This window comes from Lissotriton helveticus, chromosome 7, assembly GCF_964261635.1.
Source record: "Lissotriton helveticus chromosome 7, aLisHel1.1, whole genome shotgun sequence".
In the NCBI taxonomy this organism is placed as follows: domain Eukaryota; kingdom Metazoa; phylum Chordata; class Amphibia; order Caudata; family Salamandridae; genus Lissotriton; species Lissotriton helveticus.
In genome coordinates, this window is record NC_136068.1 from 1,607,090,341 (window position 1) to 1,607,110,354 (window position 20,014).

Sequence of the window (20,014 nt, forward strand, 5' to 3'; positions counted from 1 at the left end):
GTTTCACATATATGCCGTTAAGCGGTCCAGCTGCTCGAGTGAAAAGTTTAACAACTGACCTTAAGTTTGGAGAAACAAGTTAGAAAGCAGGCTGCTCGTCTTGGCGGGACGCCAGTGCAGCTGATTCTGCCCGCGTTTCCGTATGTGAAAAAAATTCGTGTCACGTGGTAGGGTTCATATAGTAAAAAGACTATGCGTTGTGTTACGTTCTGGTGCGGGTATATTTAACGGTCATACATGAAGTCTAAGGCTGCCAGAATGATATAAGATAAATATGAGGGCTCAGTAAATGCAAAAAGTGTAAAAAATAATGTTCAAATCCAAACGCGCATGTGGGAGATTCGAACTGGGGTAGGGAAGTGTAAAATGTAACAGTATTAACATGGTGTGCTAACGGATGTGAACAGATGTCGGGATTGCAGGAACAGAATATAAGCAAAGTGAAAAGGTGTCTAGATGTTTGGGAAACAGACACAGTATACACAGGTTACAGTCCATGGAGCAAATTATTAAAGATAACATGATAGTTCGATTCTTTCGTTGAGTCCCATCGGTTTTTGTGTGGACAATTTTTGGATCCAGAAATTCTCTCGTCTGAGGAGATACTTATTATTGTCTCTGCCTTCAAGTTTTCGTGCGGTTTCCAAAACTATATACTTAATTTGGGAAACATTATGTTGCTCTTCAACATAATGACATGATAGTGCTGACTTGACATTCTTAAGTCTAATGTTCGATTTGTGTTCTGTAAGACGTACTTTAATACGTCGTTCGGTCTTGCCTATATACATCTTACCACATGGGCATTTGATTCCGTATATCAGGTTACTGGTGTCACAGGTAGCATTTACTCGAAGTTTGATTGCATTACCTTGTCTTGGATGATGTATGATGTTCCCTTTGATGACGCTGTTGCAGTGTCCGCAGTTCAAGCAGGGTTTGGTACCCGAGAAGGTGGTTGGTGGCTGTGGTTTGCACTGTAGTATTTCCCCCAAATTCTTCGCTCTGGTATATGCGAATAGTGGTGGTTGCCTGAAGGATTGTTTGAAGTCAGGTTCCATATTCAATATCGGCCAATGCTTTAAGATAACATGTTTAAATTTGTTGCTGGCTGTTGAATATTTTGAAACGGCCACGATTCTGGTTTGCTCTGATTTAGATTTAGAGGTCAATAATTGCCGTCTGTCGATATTCTTGACTCTTGTTTTGGTTTCCTCCAGAAGGGTTTGTGGATACCCTCTGTTAGTGAATTTGAGTGACATATCATCAAGGCTGGCATTTAGAGTTACAACGTCGGAGGTAATCCTTTTCACTCGAGCCATTTGGGAAAACGGTAAATTCCAGATCAGGTTAGGTTCATGAAAACTCGAATGTAGAAGCATGTTGTTTCTGTCAGTTGGTTTGACATGGAGTTCTGTCATGAAACCTTGTGGCGTAGCTGTGATTTTAACGTCCAAGAAATTTACTGAAACGTCAGAAATATTCCAGGTTAGTTGAATACGTGGATCAATGTCATTAAGTTTGGTGAGTTCTGTGCGCAAGGATTCTTCTGTGTTGTTACAAATGATGAAGTAGTCATCTATGTATTTGACTATCATTCTTGCGTTGTTAATCCATGTGGGTTGAGTGAGTATGTGCAGGTGTTCATACCACTCCATGAATATGTTGGCATACACGGGTGCGGCTGAATTGCCCATAGCCATCCCGGTGAGTTGTTGGTACCACTTTTGGTTGGATTTGAAATAGCTGTGGTGTAGAATGAAACACATTAACTCCATTAGAAATACTTGGAGTTCGTGGTCGAGTTTGGAGCTGAGTAAGGCTGCTTCTTTCAGTAAATTTCTTGGACGTTGTAACTCTAAATGCCAGCCTTGATGATATGTCACTCAAATTCACTAACAGAGGCTATCCACAAACCCTTCTGGAGGAAACCAAAACAAGAGTCAAGAATATCGACAGACGGCAATTATTGACCTCTAAATCTAAATCAGAGCAAACCAGAATCGTGGCCGTTTCAAAATATTCAACAGCCAGCAACAAATTTAAACATGTTATCTTAAAGCATTGGCCGATATTGAATATGGAACCTGACTTCAAACAATCCTTCAGGCAACCACCACTATTCGCATATACCAGAGCGAAGAATTTGGGGGAAATACTACAGTGCAAACCACAGCCACCAACCACCTTCTCGGGTACCAAACCCTGCTTGAACTGCGGACACTGCAACAGCGTCATCAAAGGGAACATCATACATCATCCAAGACAAGGTAATGCAATCAAACTTCGAGTAAATGCTACCTGTGACACCAGTAACCTGATATACGGAATCAAATGCCCATGTGGTAAGATGTATATAGGCAAGACCGAACGACGTATTAAAGTACGTCTTACAGAACACAAATCGAACATTAGACTTAAGAATGTCAAGTCAGCACTATCATGTCATTATGTTGAAGAGCAACATAATGTTTCCCAAATTAAGTATATAGTTTTGGAAACCGCACGAAAACTTGAAGGCAGAGACAATAATAAGTATCTCCTCAGACGAGAGAATTTCTGGATCCAAAAATTGTCCACACAAAAACCGATGGGACTCAACGAAAGAATCGAACTATCATGTTATCTTTAATAATTTGCTCCATGGACTGTAACCTGTGTATACTGTGTCTGTTTCCCAAACATCTAGACACCTTTTCACTTTGCTTATATTCTGTTCCTGCAATCCCGACATCTGTTCACATCCGTTAGCACACCATGTTAATACTGTTACATTTTACACTTCCCTACCCCAGTTCGAATCTCCCACATGCGCGTTTGGATTTGAACATTATTTTTTACACTTTTTGCATTTACTGAGCCCTCATATTTATCTTATATCATTCTGGCAGCCTTAGACTTCATGTATGACCGTTAAATATACCCGCACCAGAACGTAACACAACGCATAGTCTTTTTACTATATGAACCCTACCACGTGACACGAATTTTTTTCACATACGGAAACGCGGGCAGAATCAGCTGCACTGGCGTCCCGCCAAGACGAGCAGCCTGCTTTCTAACTTGTTTCTCCAAACTTAAGGTCAGTTGTTAAACTTTTCACTCGAGCAGCTGGACCGCTTAACGGCATATATGTGAAACGGCCGCTCTTATGACGTTCCGTTTATTTATTTATTTTTTCAGAACCCGACTCACTGCTGTAAGACAGGCACGTAAGTGACACACCGTTTCTCCGCTTTAGCCCCTTCCCTACACCCACTTAACTGGCATAAGTATAGGACCACTCAGCGTGTTCAGAACCATCATGTCACTGATTGTTATATATGCTCCAACAGCATGAACTACAACTTGATCATAATGCACTTTGTATTGACACAATGTATATTGTTCAAATGATTCTGTTAGTATTTACACTAACAGGCTTCTATGTTATTTTCACAGTGTCTTTTCCCTGACGAAGGGCATGCAATCAATGCCCGAAATGCATTGGATATGTTTTGAAGGACAGCCTGAAATATAATGTCTTACAATGAATTTGAATGTATCACAACATTTGGAAAATCTATCAAATTAAGATGATCTAAAGCATAATATAATCGTTTTGAAAACTTTCCTGATTGGAAGTCTTTATTCAGTTATCAAGACAACAAGTAGTGTGCCCGCACAGGGATGGAACTAGAGACCCTCTAATTCCACATCATTGACCTATCTGTTGACGCCGTGGGGCCCTCGGCGCCACCTGACGGAGCACCTTTACTATTTTTCTAGAAGATATAAGTAGCATAATACACATAACTACGGATCTAACTGGCTGTGCATCGACCCTACTTCATTCTGTTATCCTTACAAAAGTTTACACACTTTTCTGCTAGTTCGACTTATTGGGCTCTAACAACTCAGGGTAAGGATGATACGAATGGCTCTAGATTGACCTTGTGTGGTGAAATATAGGCCTTCCTATCACAAACAATAACATGAGGCTTTTTGTGCAGTCCACATGTACCTATTCAAGATGTATGGTAAAATCCTATATCACAACTTTCTATGACTGAGCTTGACCATCTGACTTCATGGTACCTCTATTACGGCCACTTTGCCTACCACAAAACAGCATGAATGTCTTGAGGGATGCAGAACGTCCATCTGCAAGAACTTCACAAGCCATGAAGTGGTAGAGGCAAATCCAACAAGCATTGGCATAGCCAATAGGTCTCGCATTTGGGACCTTATAAGTGTTTAGCCATGCAACAGTTGGTGTTGTTGCACCAAGGATATTCTGCTGCATAACTAAATACTTATAGGGTCCAAAAAGCGAGACCTATTGGCTATGCCAATTCTTGTTTGTTTTTTGTTGCTGTTTTGTTTAAGTTGCCAGATCTACAATAGCTGGACATATTTTTTGTTAACAGTTCTTTGTATCAAATGAACTTGTTTTCATTGCTCTGAATGTTGTTTCCATTCTGGTTGTAGGAAGCAGTCATTCCCGGAGGGTGTGGGGGCTACCCATGCGCCGAACTTTGCAAATGAGAAAAAGCCTGGAAAAGGCGCAATTTACAAGTGTGGAGTGAGTGAGCTCCAGGCAGCATGACTCACTCACACAGGAGTTCATGCACTGCACCTGCATACTCAGCATGGTTTAAGGAAACTCGACCCACTCCCGCCCAGGCATCGAACACATATTTACCAAGAAACTTTGAGAAGAGCCTGCCTGCTGCACTGACGGCTGGTGGTGTGTGTGCATGGTAAAACGCGTGCACTGACGGCTGGTGGTGTGTGTGCCTAGTGGAAGCGTGCAGTGACGGCTGGTGGTGTGTGTGCCCGGTGGAAGCGTGCACTGATGGCTGGTGGTGTGTGTGACTGGTGGAAGCGTGCCCTGCAGGCTGGTGGTGTGTGTGCCTGGTGAAAGCGTGCACTGCCGGCTGGTGGTGTGTGTGCCTGGTGGAAGCGTGCACTGACGGCTGGTGGTGTGTGTGCCTGGTGGAAAAGCGTGCGCTGACGCCTGGTGGTGTTTGTGCCTGGTGGAAAAGCGTGCACTGACACCTGGTGGTGGTGGTGCCTGGTGGAAGCGTGCACTGACGGCTGGTGGTGTGTGTTCCTAGTGGAAGCATGCACTGACGGCTGTGTGTGTGCCTAGTGGAAGCGTGCACTGATTGCTGGTGGTGTGTGTGCCTGGTGGAAGCGTGCACTGACCACTGGTGGTGTGTGTGCCTGGTGGAAGCGTGCACTGACTGCTGGTGGTGTGTGCCTAGTGGAAGCGTGCACTGCCGGCTGGTGGTGTGTGCCTGGTGGAAGCGTGCACTGACGGATGGTGGTGTGTATGCCTGGTGGAAGTGTGCCTGGTGGAAGCGTGCACTGACGGCTAGTGGTGTGTGTGCCTGATGGAAGCGTGCACTGACGGCTGGTGCTGTGTGTGCCTGGTGAATGCTCGCACTGACGACTGATGGTGTGTGTGCCTGGTGGAAGCAGGAGCATTCACAGCAACAGAAGACACAAATGAAACTGATGAAAAGGGAGGGGGAGAAAGGAGGGGGGAGTGCGAGCAGAGGAGCCTGATTACAGCAATATAAACACAGATGGCAGAGGTGCACGTGCACGCGCTTGCGAAAGCCTCTGGTGCCACTTACTAAATGTCTCAAAGAGACGAGACCTAAAAATTAGCCTGGCGTGTGATGGTACCTACTTCATCTGGCTAAATCAGACTTGTATTCTCCTTTTGTAAAAGCACACTTATGTACCATTACCAATTACTAGAAATGTCCATGCCTGGCAACATTTTTAGGTCTCAACTAGCGTAAGACTGCGCACATGCGCAGTCTCGCTGGCGAGACTTAATGACATAGAGTGAGTTTCACTAGTGAGGTTAAGCCCTGCCCCTCTTTTCCATTGGCTGGCGTCACCGTTCATGCTAAACGGTGGCCAGCCACTGGAAAAGAGGTCGCCGTGACGTACTTCTTTCTCTTTAAGCCCCTTCCTTTTCAGACTAGGTTCCTTGACTTACTCCTGTGGTAAAAGGTTTCTTATCTTCTTTATGGGGCGAAACAAATGGCCCCATAAAGAAGATAAGGAACCTTTGACTGCAGCAGTAAGTCGGCTCTGAAAGAGAAGGCAGCACATCGTGGCGAGCTACTTTGGCTATAATCGCGGCACCTGCGCTTTTACTTTTAATGTTACAAGTAAAGCGCGGGTGCCGCGATTATACCAAAAGTAAAGAAATAGATGTTTTTTCTATTTCTTTACTTTTGTTATAATCGCAGCACCCACGCTTTACTTGTAACATTAAAAGTAAAAGCGCGGGTGCCACGATTATACCAAAAGTAAAGAAATAGAAAAAACATCTATTTCTTTACCTTTGGTATTATCGCGGCACCCACGCTTTACTTTTAATGTTTCAAGTAAAGCGTGGGTGCCACTGCTGCCTAGCAAGCGCTTGTTGCAGGGCTGGTTTTGGTTCCCCGTCCGGCCCTGGTTGCTTGCTCCTTCCACCTATTACTGTGTTCATTCTTTTTGCCCCGGAACCTCGCTATCCCTTGCCTCTTCCACGGGTCACATTTACATTTTTGTTAAAGCACACATAGATGACGCCGATCTCTGGGGAGGTCTCCTCTCTTCCCGGAGGTGACCCGGAGCTTGTTTTGGGAAGAGGTGGGGTGGAATGCAGATGAGCTCTTGGGTGGAGGCGCAAGAGCCCTGGCGTGAGGTGATGCCCGCCAGGGGAGCCCCCTTATCACAGCTCCCTATAGCAGCAGGCGCGGCGCACACCCCCTCCCGGCAGACGGAGGGGTGCGCGTGGTGCAGAGAGGTGCTGGCACCCTGCCCGGGTGGGGCAGGAAGGGCTCCACATCCCCCAGTCAGTACACAGTGAGGAAATACTGGAACATCCGTGCTTGCTGCTCGGCGTGTGGTGCCTGGACCCGGAGCTGTGCCTCACGCAGCGCTACACTTACCGGCTCTCAGCGCTTCCTCCGAGTGTCCGACCACCGCTCTCCTGGAGGCTGCCCGATAAAAAAAAAAACAGAGCTCAGGCAATGTGTTGGAAATTTGTAGCAGGAAACTGGGAGGTATCTGTTGGCTACAAATAGGGTAGGAGCCGCAGGGTAGCGGCCCCCACACACACATGGGCCCTGGTGCCACCACACCTGCTGTGCTATTCCCCACTGACGCAGGCGCTCATTGTGAGTGAGGGTCCCTCGAGGGCTCTGGCCTGTTATTGTTTATTTGCAGCGCGTCCCCAATGATTCATGCCCTGAAGTTCACGCTTAATCACATTGGGCGACTGTGACCTTGGTCAGCTGTGTACTTGAAAACAGTTCCATTGCCTTGGATACGTCAAACAAGCAGCCACCTGCGTGGGCCAGGGGCCCCTTTAAATGCTGGGGCACTGGCCCGTGCATACAGCCGGATAGGATTGCTGGGAGAAGGCGGGGGCTGAAAGGGGCGCAGTACACATAGTTCTTCAGGTAGCCCTGACATTTTCATGCATGCTTTGCCAGACCTTTCTTGAAGCTTTCCAGCACTTTACTCAAGTATTGTGCAATTCAGTGGGTTTATGTTACTGTTGCAAGATCTTTGTGCAATGTGTCAACAAATCAAATCTAGGCCTTTGTGCATCTGTTCTTTGTTTATGGAAAGAAAGTACTTCTGCTGATAGGAGTACTCTTGACTCAAAAAATCCCATAATGTCGGTTTCTCCGCCAAACTATGGCGAGTCGATCCGCATATTTTTTGTAGTTCGAAAATAACACCTAAAACTTAAAAATAAAATATTTTAATTGTTTTACAGAAATAAAGTGCTTGTCCTGCTGGGACTCATCCCCCACCGTGTCGGGCAACGATCGACAGCTATAATGTGGTTGGTGGCAGCAGGGAGTGGGCGCAGCCTTGACTTCCTTCTGCTGTAAAAGATTTGTTGTCTTTAAGGGGCCTGCCGCCTTAAAGATTAGAAACATTTTACAGCAGAAGGAAGTCGGGGGAAGAGAAAGGCTATGTCACACAACCGCTTTCTCCTCCCCTGTCCTCGTTTTAAGCTCCCCTGCTCGCTGCTCCTTTCCCGGCAGTGGCCTTTCCAGGGATGGCAGAACCAGATCTTGATGCCAGAGGAGTGCCCGGCGTGCCAGGAGGCGCTCTGCCCTGCCTTGCCCCCGTCGTGCAGGGTGCGGGACCGCTGCGGGTGCTGCTGGGAGTGCGCCAAGGCCGAAGGCTGGCTCTGCGATGCCAATCCCAGGGCTGACCGAGTCTACGGCCTGTGCGGCGGGGACCTGGTGTGCCGAGCACCAGAGCTGCAGAGCCTCGTCGCAGGTATCCGGGGCCACGCTGCGTCTGCGCCAAGAAGGAGGTGCTGTGCATCCCCGGAACAGCTGCCACCTCCGGGAGGCACAGAACAGCCAGGGGGAGCTGGGCCTGGCACAAGCCCACAGGGGCCCCTGCAAGGCAGGTGAGTGAGCCGTGAAAGGATGTCATGTCTATATTGTAATTCCAGCGTGTGAGAAAAGGTATCAGAATGACAACGTGCTGCGCCAGGCTCTTCTTTCCTATTGCAAAACGCACAAAACAGGGCAATACAGTGTGCCAAATGCAAACTTTATGAGCGAACAGAGGTGCCATGTGCTTGACTCTGTAGTGTCCGTTTTACTGCACTTTTTCCACTACGAGGCTTTGTGGCCCTCTCCTGACTTAAACATGGCCTACTCCTGATATCCAGACGCGGGCCCTGCTTACTCCTAGAAACCAGCAGGCCTTCCTCTAGCAAGCTTCAGGGAACCAACTGTTGTAGATACAAGAGGCCAAGCTCCGGAGAGTCGCTCCATGCGCAAAGAGGCCCGCAGCTTTGTAGGGTCACAGGAAGCTCCCCAGAGGCACAGAGTTCTGGAGGGTGGCACCTAGCGCTGAGAGGCCCAGAGCTTTGGAGGGTGGCAGCTAGCACTGAGAGGCACAGAGGCCTGGAGATCTGGAGGGTGGCACCTAGCCCTTAGAGGCACAGAGGACTGGGGCTCTGGAGGGTGGCACCAAGCGCTAAGAGGCCCGAGGCTATGGAGGGTGGCACCTAGCACTGAGAGGCACTGAGGCCAGGGACTTTGGAGGGGGGCACCTAGCGCTGAGAGGCCCCAGAGCCCAGAGCTCTGGAGAGTGGCAGCTAGCACTGAGGGGCCTGGGGCTCTGGAGGGTGGTACCTAGCGCTGAGAGGCATAGAGGTCCGGGGCTCTGGAGGGTGGCACCTAGCGCTGAGAGGCCCGAGGCTATGGAGGGGGCACCTAGCACTGAGAGCCCCGGGGCTCTGGAGGCTGGCACCTAGCGCTGAGAGGCCAGAGGCTATGGAGGGTGGCACCTAGCGCTGAGAGGCCCCCGAGGCCGCACTCTCTGCTGAAAGGTTGTGTTTCTAGACCTAACAGCTCATAAATATGTTGCAGCGCTACTACTTTACAACCAGGCGCTTCCTGCCAGACAGTCTCACGCCCTGAAGGGTCTACGGAGAGTGCAGTTTTGGGGTGATATGGATAGACGTGCAGGGTGGGGGTTATGCGAAGAGAGTGCAGGTTCGGGGTGATGCGTTTGTAATGCAGGACAAGGAAGGGAGTGCTGGTTTGGGTGATTCGTTTGTAAATGTAGAGCTGTGTCACAACCCAAGGGGGAGGCGCAAGGGACAGGAGGAGAGTGTCTCGGGCGTGTGTCCCCTGACTGCACACACACATCCTGGTGGTCTACCAAGGTCTGGGGAACATTCCCTCGACCGTGGCTGAGGTAGTGTTCCTGGAACCAAGAGGCCTGCATTGTAACCCCTTTTATTATATTTACAACAAGGGGTGGTGATGGACAGAGTCTCTGAATTAAGCAGAATACTCTCACCTAGTCAAGAGATCAGGGCTAGATCCAACACCGTTTTTTAGCTCATTGCACCATCCCAGTTTCAGAACCTGGCTGTATGCAAATTAGTCTGTCCCTGGCCCAGTGCATCATGGGAACAGGGCAGACCAGACTACAAAAGCCAATTCTTACACTGGGAAGGAAACAAGCTTCCGGGGACCGGTTTCTGGCATTTCAGCCGTCTTCGGCCCGGCTTGCTTGAATCCTGATGGTGCAATGAGCAAGGGACTCACATCTGAGTATACCCTTCCACGCTTAGGGTGGACAAAAATATTTATTATATTTACAACAAGGGGTGGTGATGGACAGAGTCTCTGAATTAAGCAGAATACTCTCACCTAGTCAAGAGATCAGGGCTAGATCCAACACCGTTTTTTAGCTCATTGCACCATCCCAGTTTCAGAACCTGGCTGTATGCAAATGAGTCTGTCCCTGGCCCAGTGCATCATGGGAACAGGGCAGACCAGACTACAAAAGCCAATTCTTACACTGGGAAGGAAACAAGCTTCCGGGGACCGGTTTCTGGCATTTCAGCCGTCTTCGGCCCGGCTTGCTTGAATCCTGATGGTGCAATGAGCAAGGGACTCACATCTGAGTATACCCTTCCACGCTTAGGGTGGACAAAAATATTTATTATATTTACAACAAGGGGTGGTGATGGACAGAGTCTCTGAATTAAGCAGAATACTCTCACCTAGTCAAGAGATCAGGGCTAGATCCAACACCGTTTTTTAGCTCATTGCACCATCCCAGTTTCAGAACCTGGCTGTATGCAAATTAGTCTGTCCCTGGCCCAGTGCATCATGGGAACAGGGCAGACCAGACTACAAAAGCCAATTCTTACACTGGGAAGGAAACAAGCTTCCGGGGACCGGTTTCTGGCATTTCAGCCGTCTTCGGCCCGGCTTGCTTGAATCCTGATGGTGCAATGAGCAAGGGACTCACATCTGAGTATACCCTTCCACGCTTAGGGTGGACAAAAATATTTATTATATTTACAACAAGGGGTGGTGATGGACAGAGTCTCTGAATTAAGCAGAATACTCTCACCTAGTCAAGAGATCAGGGCTAGATCCAACACCGTTTTTTAGCTCATTGCACCATCCCAGTTTCAGAACCTGGCTGTATGCAAATTAGTCTGTCCCTGGCCCAGTGCATCATGGGAACAGGGCAGACCAGACTACAAAAGCCAATTCTTACACTGGGAAGGAAACAAGCTTCCGGGGACCGGTTTCTGGCATTTCAGCCGTCTTCGGCCCGGTTTGCTTGAATCCTGATGGTGCAATGAGCAAGGGACTCACATCTGAGTATACCATTCCACGCTTAGGGTGGACCAAAATATTTATTATATTTACAACAAGGGGTGGTGATGGACAGAGTCTCTGAATTAAGCAGAATACTCTCACCTAGTCAAGAGATCAGGGCTAGATCCAACACCGTTTTTTAGCTCATTGCACCATCCCAGTTTCAGAACCTGGCTGTATGCAAATTAGTCTGTCCCTGGCCCAGTGCATCATGGGAACAGGGCAGACCAGACTACAAAAGCCAATTCTTACACTGGGAAGGAAACAAGCTTCCGGGGACCGGTTTCTGGCATTTCAGCCGTCTTCGGCCCGGCTTGCTTGAATCCTGATGGTGCAATGAGCAAGGGACTCACATCTGAGTATACCCTTCCACGCTTAGGGTGGACAAAAATATTTATTATATTTACAACAAGGGGTGGTGATGGACAGAGTCTCTGAATTAAGCAGAATACTCTCACCTAGTCAAGAGATCAGGGCTAGATCCAACACCGTTTTTTAGCTCATTGCACCATCCCAGTTTCAGAACCTGGCTGTATGCAAATTAGTCTGTCCCTGGCCCAGTGCATCATGGGAACAGGGCAGACCAGACTACAAAAGCCAATTCTTACACTGGGAAGGAAACAAGCTTCCGGGGACCGGTTTCTGGCATTTCAGCCGTCTTCGGCCCGGCTTGCTTGAATCCTGATGGTGCAATGAGCAAGGGACTCACATCTGAGTATACCCTTCCACGCTTAGGGTGGACAAAAATATTTATTATATTCACAACAAGGGGTGGTGATGGACAGAGTCTCTGAATTAAGCAGAATACTCTCACCTAGTCAAGAGATCAGGGCTAGATCCAACACCGTTTTTTAGCTCATTGCACCATCCCAGTTTCAGAACCTGGCTGTATGCAAATTAGTCTGTCCCTGGCCCAGTGCATCATGGGAACAGGGCAGACCAGACTACAAAAGCCAATTCTTACACTGGGAAGGAAACAAGCTTCCGGGGACCGGTTTCTGGCATTTCAGCCGTCTTCGGCCCGGCTTGCTTGAATCCTGATGGTGCAATGAGCAAGGGACTCACATCTGAGTATACCCTTCCACGCTTAGGGTGGACAAAAATATTTATTATATTTACAACAAGGGGTGGTGATGGACAGAGTCTCTGAATTAAGCAGAATACTCTCACCTAGTCAAGAGATCAGGGCTAGATCCAACACCGTTTTTTAGCTCATTGCACCATCCCAGTTTCAGAACCTGGCTGTATGCAAATTAGTCTGTCCCTGGCCCAGTGCATCATGGGAACAGGGCACACCAGACTACAAAAGCCAATTCTTACACTGGGAAGGAAACAAGCTTCCGGGGACCGGTTTCTGGCATTTCAGCCATCTTCGGCCCGGCTTGCTTGAATCCTGATGGTGCAATGAGCAAGGGACTCACATCTGAGTATACCCTTCCACGCTTAGGGTGGACAAAAATATTTATTATATTTACAACAAGGGGTGGTGATGGACAGAGTCTCTGAATTAAGCAGAATACTCTCACCTAGTCAAGAGATCAGGGCTAGATCCAACACCGTTTTTTAGCTCATTGCACCATCCCAGTTTCAGAACCTGGCTGTATGCAAATTAGTCTGTCCCTGGCCCAGTGCATCATGGGAACAGGGCAGACCAGACTACAAAAGCCAATTCTTACACTGGGAAGGAAACAAGCTTCCGGGGACCGGTTTCTGGCATTTCAGCCGTCTTCGGCCCGGCTTGCTTGAATCCTGATGGTGCAATGAGCAAGGGACTCACATCTGAGTATACCCTTCCACGCTTAGGGTGGACAAAAATATTCATTATATTTACAACAAGGGGTGGTGATGGACAGAGTCTCTGAATTAAGCAGAATACTCTCACCTAGTCAAGAGATCAGGGCTAGATCCAACACCGTTTTTTAGCTCATTGCACCATCCCAGTTTCAGAACCTGGCTGTATGCAAATTAGTCTGTCCCTGGCCCAGTGCATCATGGGAACAGGGCAGACCAGACTACAAAAGCCAATTCTTACACTGGGAAGGAAACAAGCTTCCGGGGACCGGTTTCTGGCATTTCAGCCGTCTTCGGCCCGGCTTGCTTGAATCCTGATGGTGCAATGAGCAAGGGACTCACATCTGAGTATACCCTTCCACGCTTAGGGTGGACAAAAATATTTATTATATTTACAACAGGGGGTGGTGATGGACAGAGTCTCTGAATTAAGCAGAATACTCTCACCTAGTCAAGAGATCAGGGCTAGATCCAACACCGTTTTTTAGCTCATTGCACCATCCCAGTTTCAGAACCTGGCTGTATGCAAATTAGTCTGTCCCTGGCCCAGTGCATCATGGGAACAGGGCAGACCAGACTACAAAAGCCAATTCTTACACTGGGAAGGAAACAAGCTTCCGGGGACCGGTTTCTGGCATTTCAGCCGTCTTCGGCCCGGCTTGCTTGAATCCTGATGGTGCAATGAGCAAGGGACTCACATCTGAGTATACCCTTCCACGCTTAGGGTGGACAAAAATATTTATTATATTTACAACAAGGGGTGGTGATGGACAGAGTCTCTGAATTAAGCAGAATACTCTCACCTAGTCAAGAGATCAGGGCTAGATCCAACACCGTTTTTTAGCTCATTGCACCATCCCAGTTTCAGAACCTGGCTGTATGCAAATTAGTCTGTCCCTGGCCCAGTGCATCATGGGAACAGGGCAGACCAGACTACTGAATCGTTTTTGGCCACTACAGGTGTGGCAGGGTATACTCAGACATGAGTCCCTTTCTCACTGCTCCATCAGGATTCAAGCAAGCCGGGCCGAAGAGGCTGAAATGCCAGAAACCGGTCCCCGGTAGCTTGTCTCCTTTCTGGTGAAGAATTGGCTTGGTAGTTTGGTCTGCCCTGTTCCCATGATGCACTGGGCCAGGGACAGACTAATTTGCATATAGCCAGGCTCTGAGCTGGGATGGGGCAGTGAGATAAATAACGGTGATGGATCAAGCCCTGATCTTTGGACTGGGTAAGAGTGGTCTGCTTAATTCAGACACTCTGTTCATCACCACCCCCCTTTTCTGAATCGTTTTTGGCCACTACAGGTGTGGCAGGGTATACTCAGACATGAGTCCCTTTCTCACTGCTCCATCAGGATTCAAGCAAGCCGGGCCGAAGAGGCTGAAATGCCAGAAACCGGTCCCCGGTAGCTTGTCTCCTTTCTGGTGAAGAATTGGCTTGGTAGTTTGGTCTGCCCTGTTCCCATGATGCACTGGGCCAGGGACAGACTAATTTGCATATAGCCAGGTTCTGAGCTGGGATGGGGCAGTGAGATAAATAACGGTGATGGATCAAGCCCTGATCTTTGGACTGGGTAAGAGTGGTCTGCTTAATTCAGACACTCTGTTCATCACCACCCCCTTTTCTGAATCGTTTTTGGCCACTACAGGTGTGGCAGGGTATACTCAGACATGAGTCCCTTTCTCACTGCTCCATCAGGATTCAAGCAAGCCGGGCCGAAGAGGCTGAAATGCCAGAAACCGGTCCCCGGTAGCTTGTCTCCTTTCTGGTGAAGAATTGGCTTGGTAGTTTGGTCTGCCCTGTTCCCATGATGCACTGGGCCAGGGACAGACTAATTTGCATATAGCCAGGTTCTGAGCTGGGATGGGGCAGTGAGATAAATAACGGTGATGGATCAAGCCCTGATCTTTGGACTGGGTAAGAGTGGTCTGCTTAATTCAGACACTCTGTTCATCACCACCCCCTTTTCTGAATCGTTTTTGGCCACTACAGGTGTGGCAGGGTATACTCAGACATGAGTCCCTTTCTCACTGCTCCATCAGGATTCAAGCAAGCCGGGCCGAAGAGGCTGAAATGCCAGAAACAGGTCCCCGGTAGCTTGTCTCCTTTCTGGTGAAGAATTGGCTTGGTAGTTTGGTCTGCCCTGTTCCCATGATGCACTGGGCCAGGGACAGACTAATTTGCATATAGCCAGGTTCTGAGCTGGGATGGGGCAGTGAGATAAATAACGGTGATGGATCAAGCCCTGATCTTTGGACTGGGTAAGAGTGGTCTGCTTAATTCAGACACTCTGTTCATCACCACCCCCTTTTCTGAATCGTTTTGGCCACTACAGGTGTGGCAGGGTATACTCAGACATGAGTCCCTTTCTCACTGCTCCATCAGGATTCAAGCAAGCCGGGCCGAAGAGGCTGAAATGCCAGAAACCGGTCCCCGGTAGCTTGTCTCCTTTCTGGTGAAGAATTGGCTTGGTAGTTTGGTCTGCCCTGTTCCCATGATGCACTGGGCCAGGGACAGACTAATTTGCATATAGCCAGGTTCTGAGCTGGGATGGGGCAGTGAGATAAATAACGGTGATGGATCAAGCCCTGATCTTTGGACTGGGTAAGAGTGGTCTGCTTAATTCAGACACTCTGTTCATCACCACCCCCTTTTCTGAATCGTTTTGGGCCACTACAGGTGTGGCAGGGTATACTCAGACATGAGTCCCTTTCTCACTGCTCCATCAGGATTCAAGCAAGCCGGGCCGAAGAGGCTGAAATGCCAGAAACCGGTCCCCGGTAGCTTGTCTCCTTTCTGGTGAAGAATTGGCTTGGTAGTTTGGTCTGCCCTGTTCCCATGATGCACTGGGCCAGGGACAGACTAATTTGCATATAGCCAGGTTCTGAGCTGGGATGGGGCAGTGAGATAAATAACGGTGATGGATCAAGCCCTGATCTTTGGACTGGGTAAGAGTGGTCTGCTTAATTCAGACACTCTGTTCATCACCACCCCCTTTTCTGAATCGTTTTTGGCCACTACAGGTGTGGCAGGGTATACTCAGACATGAGTCCCTTTCTCACTGCTCCATCAGGATTCAAGCAAGCCGGGCCGAAGAGGCTGAAATGCCAGAAACCGGTCCCCGGTAGCTTGTCTCCTTTCTGGTGAAGAATTGGCTTGGTAGTTTGGTCTGCCCTGTTCCCATGATGCACTGGGCCAGGGACAGACTAATTTGCATATAGCCAGGTTCTGAGCTGGGATGGGGCAGTGAGATAAATAACGGTGATGGATCAAGCCCTGATCTTTGGACTGGGTAAGAGTGGTCTGCTTAATTCAGACACTCTGTTCATCACCACCCCCTTTTCTGAATTGCATTGTAACCCCAGCTTCCACATTTCACCAAATTGTTTTATCCTGAGCGAATAGCACATTCTGTGCCACAAATCCTATCACAGCCAAATTTGGGGTGCGCAAAAAGACCAGTTACTAAGAATACATACACATATCATCACAGAAATGTAGCCTGGTGTGAATGAATGAGGCAATGACGTCAGCTCGAACCTTTCTCTTTCCTGAAACTTTGTTCATTAGTTAATTAGCGCAATAAAGAATAGAGGGATTTGAAGTGGGTGACCCGCTTTTTGTGTACATATACGTGCCTGTGTTTTGTGTTTCATTTGACAGCCTGCCCAACAGGACCACTCACTCTCTACTACTCAATCTGCAAAAACAGCCTGACCTTACTCCAACCCTTTACTCTTTGCCTAAAGGCACTAGTGAACAAAATGCCATAGGTCTCATCTTTATTACACATAAAGCAATTCTGTTTGTAATCAGGTGGCTTTTTAGCTTTAGCTTTATTAGTGTTTTTCAAACTTTCGTGGACATAACATGCATATATATATATATATGCGTAGATATATGCATATATATATATATATATGTATGTGTATATATATATATATATAAACATATAAATATCTGATTTCTATATGAATACCAATAATAATGCATGCTTACACATACATAGATGCACACATATGCATGTTATGTACATGGGACTTTAAAAAACACAAATAAAAGCAAAACTAAAAAGCCACCTAATTACAAACAGAATTGCTTAAACTTTACTAAAGACAAGACCTTTTGCATTTTCAATGCGTGTGTGTGTGTGTGTGTGTGGCTCGCTGTGTGTGTGTGTGGCTCTGTGTGTGGCTGTGTGCGTGTGTGGCTGTGTGCGTGTGTGTCTCTGTGCGTGGCTCTCTTTGTGTGTGTGTCTCTGTGTGTGTGTGTGGCTCTGTGTGTGTCTCTCTGTGTGTGTGTGTGTGTGTGTGTGGGTGGCTCTGTGTGTGTGGCTCTGTGTGTGTGTGTGTGTGGCTCTGTGCGTGTGGCTCTGTGTGTGTGGCTCAGTTTGCATGGGCAATTATTTTCTTTTTCTTAGCCGTAGTATGCACATGTGAATCAGGTGCAAAATCTCAGTTTTTGCATTATCTGCTTTCTGCCTGCAGCGGACTAGAAAATTAATGAATTGTACACTGCATTTTTGCAATGATCCATTGACTGCCACAAAAGTACTGCCCAGGCATGCCAACTTGCAGATACATTTCACAATGGGGGAGAGGGTTTGGGGGGGAGGATCTTATAGGAGATGTATCTATAAAGGGACAAAATCATAAGCCATTTGCCTTTACGAGACATGAGGGCACAAGGTCATAAAGAGGGGTCGGGGCTTAGGGCTGAGATCTGACCCCCAACATCCCTCCCCCCAAAACAAAAGCTTCTGAAACTACCACTAATGCCCCGGGGAGTATGTAAAAAAAAAAAGAAATACCCATGAAATGCAGCAGCGCCCATCCTCCAGATTTGAGCTAGAAACCCACATACCACAACCCACACCTGCAGTGAGAGAGACAGCAGTGTGTATGAGAGACAGCAGTGTGAGAGACAGCATTGTGTGAAAGAAAGACAGCAGTGTGTGAGAAACAGCAGTGTGTGTGAGAGAGACAGCAGAGTGAGAGACAGCATATTTGTGTTCTAGGGAGAGACAGCAGTGTGGGAGAGACAGCAGTGTGAGAGAGACAGCAGTGTGAGAGACATTTTATTTATGTTTTGGTTTTTGAAACATAAATAAACCGCATTCTTTGCAATGTCAATAGCTCAAACTCGCGTAAATACGCAACCTGTTGCAAAGCAAATGCAATAGGTCTCGCATTTGCGAGAGATTAAGCTATTGGCATTGTAAATGACAATGCCATTGATTTATCTGTTTTCAAAACGAACACATAAATACAAATGTTGTCATTTAAAATGCCAATAGCTCTAACTTTTGCAAAGACAAGACCGTTTTTCTTTGCTTTGCTGGTCATACTTTTCCCCACAATATATAGAATGCCTGGTTCCAGAAAAAAACACCTATAACGGTTCCAATGGCATTCAAACACAGAAAGCCAAAGTGTTCAAAAATAGAATTTTTTGAACGATGTCTGTAGCATCGTTTCAATCTGCACTGTCAGTCAAAAAGCTTTGGAATGAAAAGAAACGAGCATTTGCAATGCAATAGATCTCGCATTTTAGAAACTTTGACCTATTTGTATTGTAAATGAGAATGCATTTTTATTTTTGCCGGTGTTTTTTAAACACATAAATAAATGGCATTGTCATTTACAATGCCAATAGGTCAAAATTTAGCAATTGCGAGACCTATTGCATTGCACATGCTTGTTTGCTATTATATTGATGAAAGATTTTTTGGAGAGCCTCAAAAAATCGTCCTTCCTGTTCAGGAGCCATTTTATCTCTCGGAATTAAATGTGCTTCTGTATAAACTGATGTGCCCTTCTTTTTAACCAATTTATAAGCCAGGTCTTTAACTCTTCTTGTGGAAGGCAGCTTTCTTTATGGCCACATCATTGGGCAGGAGGGTCAATGGTAATCCAAACCCTAGGTTCTTATGAATGTATCATGTTGATTCATCATAGTAAGGTTTCTTAGGCCCCTTTTTAATGCTTGCGTCTAAAAGTAATTTCAGATATCCATTTAAAACAATTTTTTTGAGAGAGTTCAGGCTTCCAGCCCCTTCCTGTACTAAGTGTTTTCTTCTCCTGTCTTGGTGACAATCATATATCATCCCTCTTCCTATGTTCCTGGCAGTGGAGAGGACCTTTTGTCAGTGTTGTGTTGACTTAAATTAGAAAAACACCTTGAACAGCTCAAACTGGTCTTACCTTTGGTTCCCTGTTCCTGAAGCGCACGTAAACTGAAACAAAGAATAACAATGGGCGTATCGTTAATTGAAAAGCTGCTTTAAACTTTGAACAAAGGTGACATTTGTTTTGCGTAGACTTTCAGCTCTGGTTTTCAAATGTGAATGAATAGTGGCTCTCTTTGTGCCAGTAACATGTACATTTTATTTACAACAAGAAGATGTTGTACATAAGCCCAGAACAGATACATTACCAGGAGTAGAACCTTTAAGGCTGAAGCCATATCTGGATTCCTGGGGACCCTAGTTTCTGTGGTCCTGGGGAGAAGTGGAGCTGAGCTGCCCTGTTAGGACAGAAACTGCCCTGAGCTCTTGAAGATTTGGTAATTGCCCTAAAGACCACCAGAGAGGCACAATATATCTTCAGTCCAGCTTTTTTGGAAGCAGTGCAGAACGAAAAGGCCTCCGACTCATGTTGCCTCAAACGTGTAAGCCTAAAAACAATTTCCTGGTTTATCACTGGTAATTCTCTTTCTTTGCCAACTGATAGAATTATCATGCCTGTATCAGCCCTTCCCATAACCAGGCAGACTTTGAGGCTCTGCCCCTCTGTGTAACCATTCTTATTCTGAGGCTCTGGAACTGTGAGGGCTAAAATGATGGTTATCTTCCTAGTCTTTACAGTTCCGGAGATATAATTGATCTGATATAGACAATTAGCAGCAGATTCCTTACCTTTGAATTATCCCCAGGCGCCAGACTGGATCCTGAAAAATTCTACAGCAGTACCTCTGGGTGTCAGTAGACGGCGTCAAGTGACTCTGTAGCCACGTCTTCTACTGGATGTGACGTCGACGTAGTCCATATAAGCCCCCCCCC

General features: G+C 47.1%; 2 protein-coding genes across 11 annotated transcripts in view; one reads left to right on the plus strand and one right to left on the minus strand.

Moving 5' to 3' along the window:
* The window catches only part of TBC1D17 (TBC1 domain family member 17), a 738,599-nt gene that overhangs the window by 310,225 nt on the left and 408,360 nt on the right, over positions 1-20,014 (plus strand). The window lies entirely within an intron of this gene.
* The window catches only part of LOC144770585 (uncharacterized), a 655,819-nt gene that overhangs the window by 28,711 nt on the left and 607,094 nt on the right, over positions 1-20,014 (minus strand). For all 10 annotated transcript variants that reach the window (XR_013598937.1, XR_013598934.1, XR_013598933.1 and 7 more), the window contains one exon: positions 19,158-19,189. Coding sequence is in view for 6 of the 10 variants with exons in the window: in XM_078655237.1 (XP_078511363.1) it covers positions 19,158-19,189 (32 nt within the window). In the remaining 4 variants the exon portion in view is untranslated. The remainder of the gene's footprint in view (positions 1-19,157; positions 19,190-20,014) is intronic.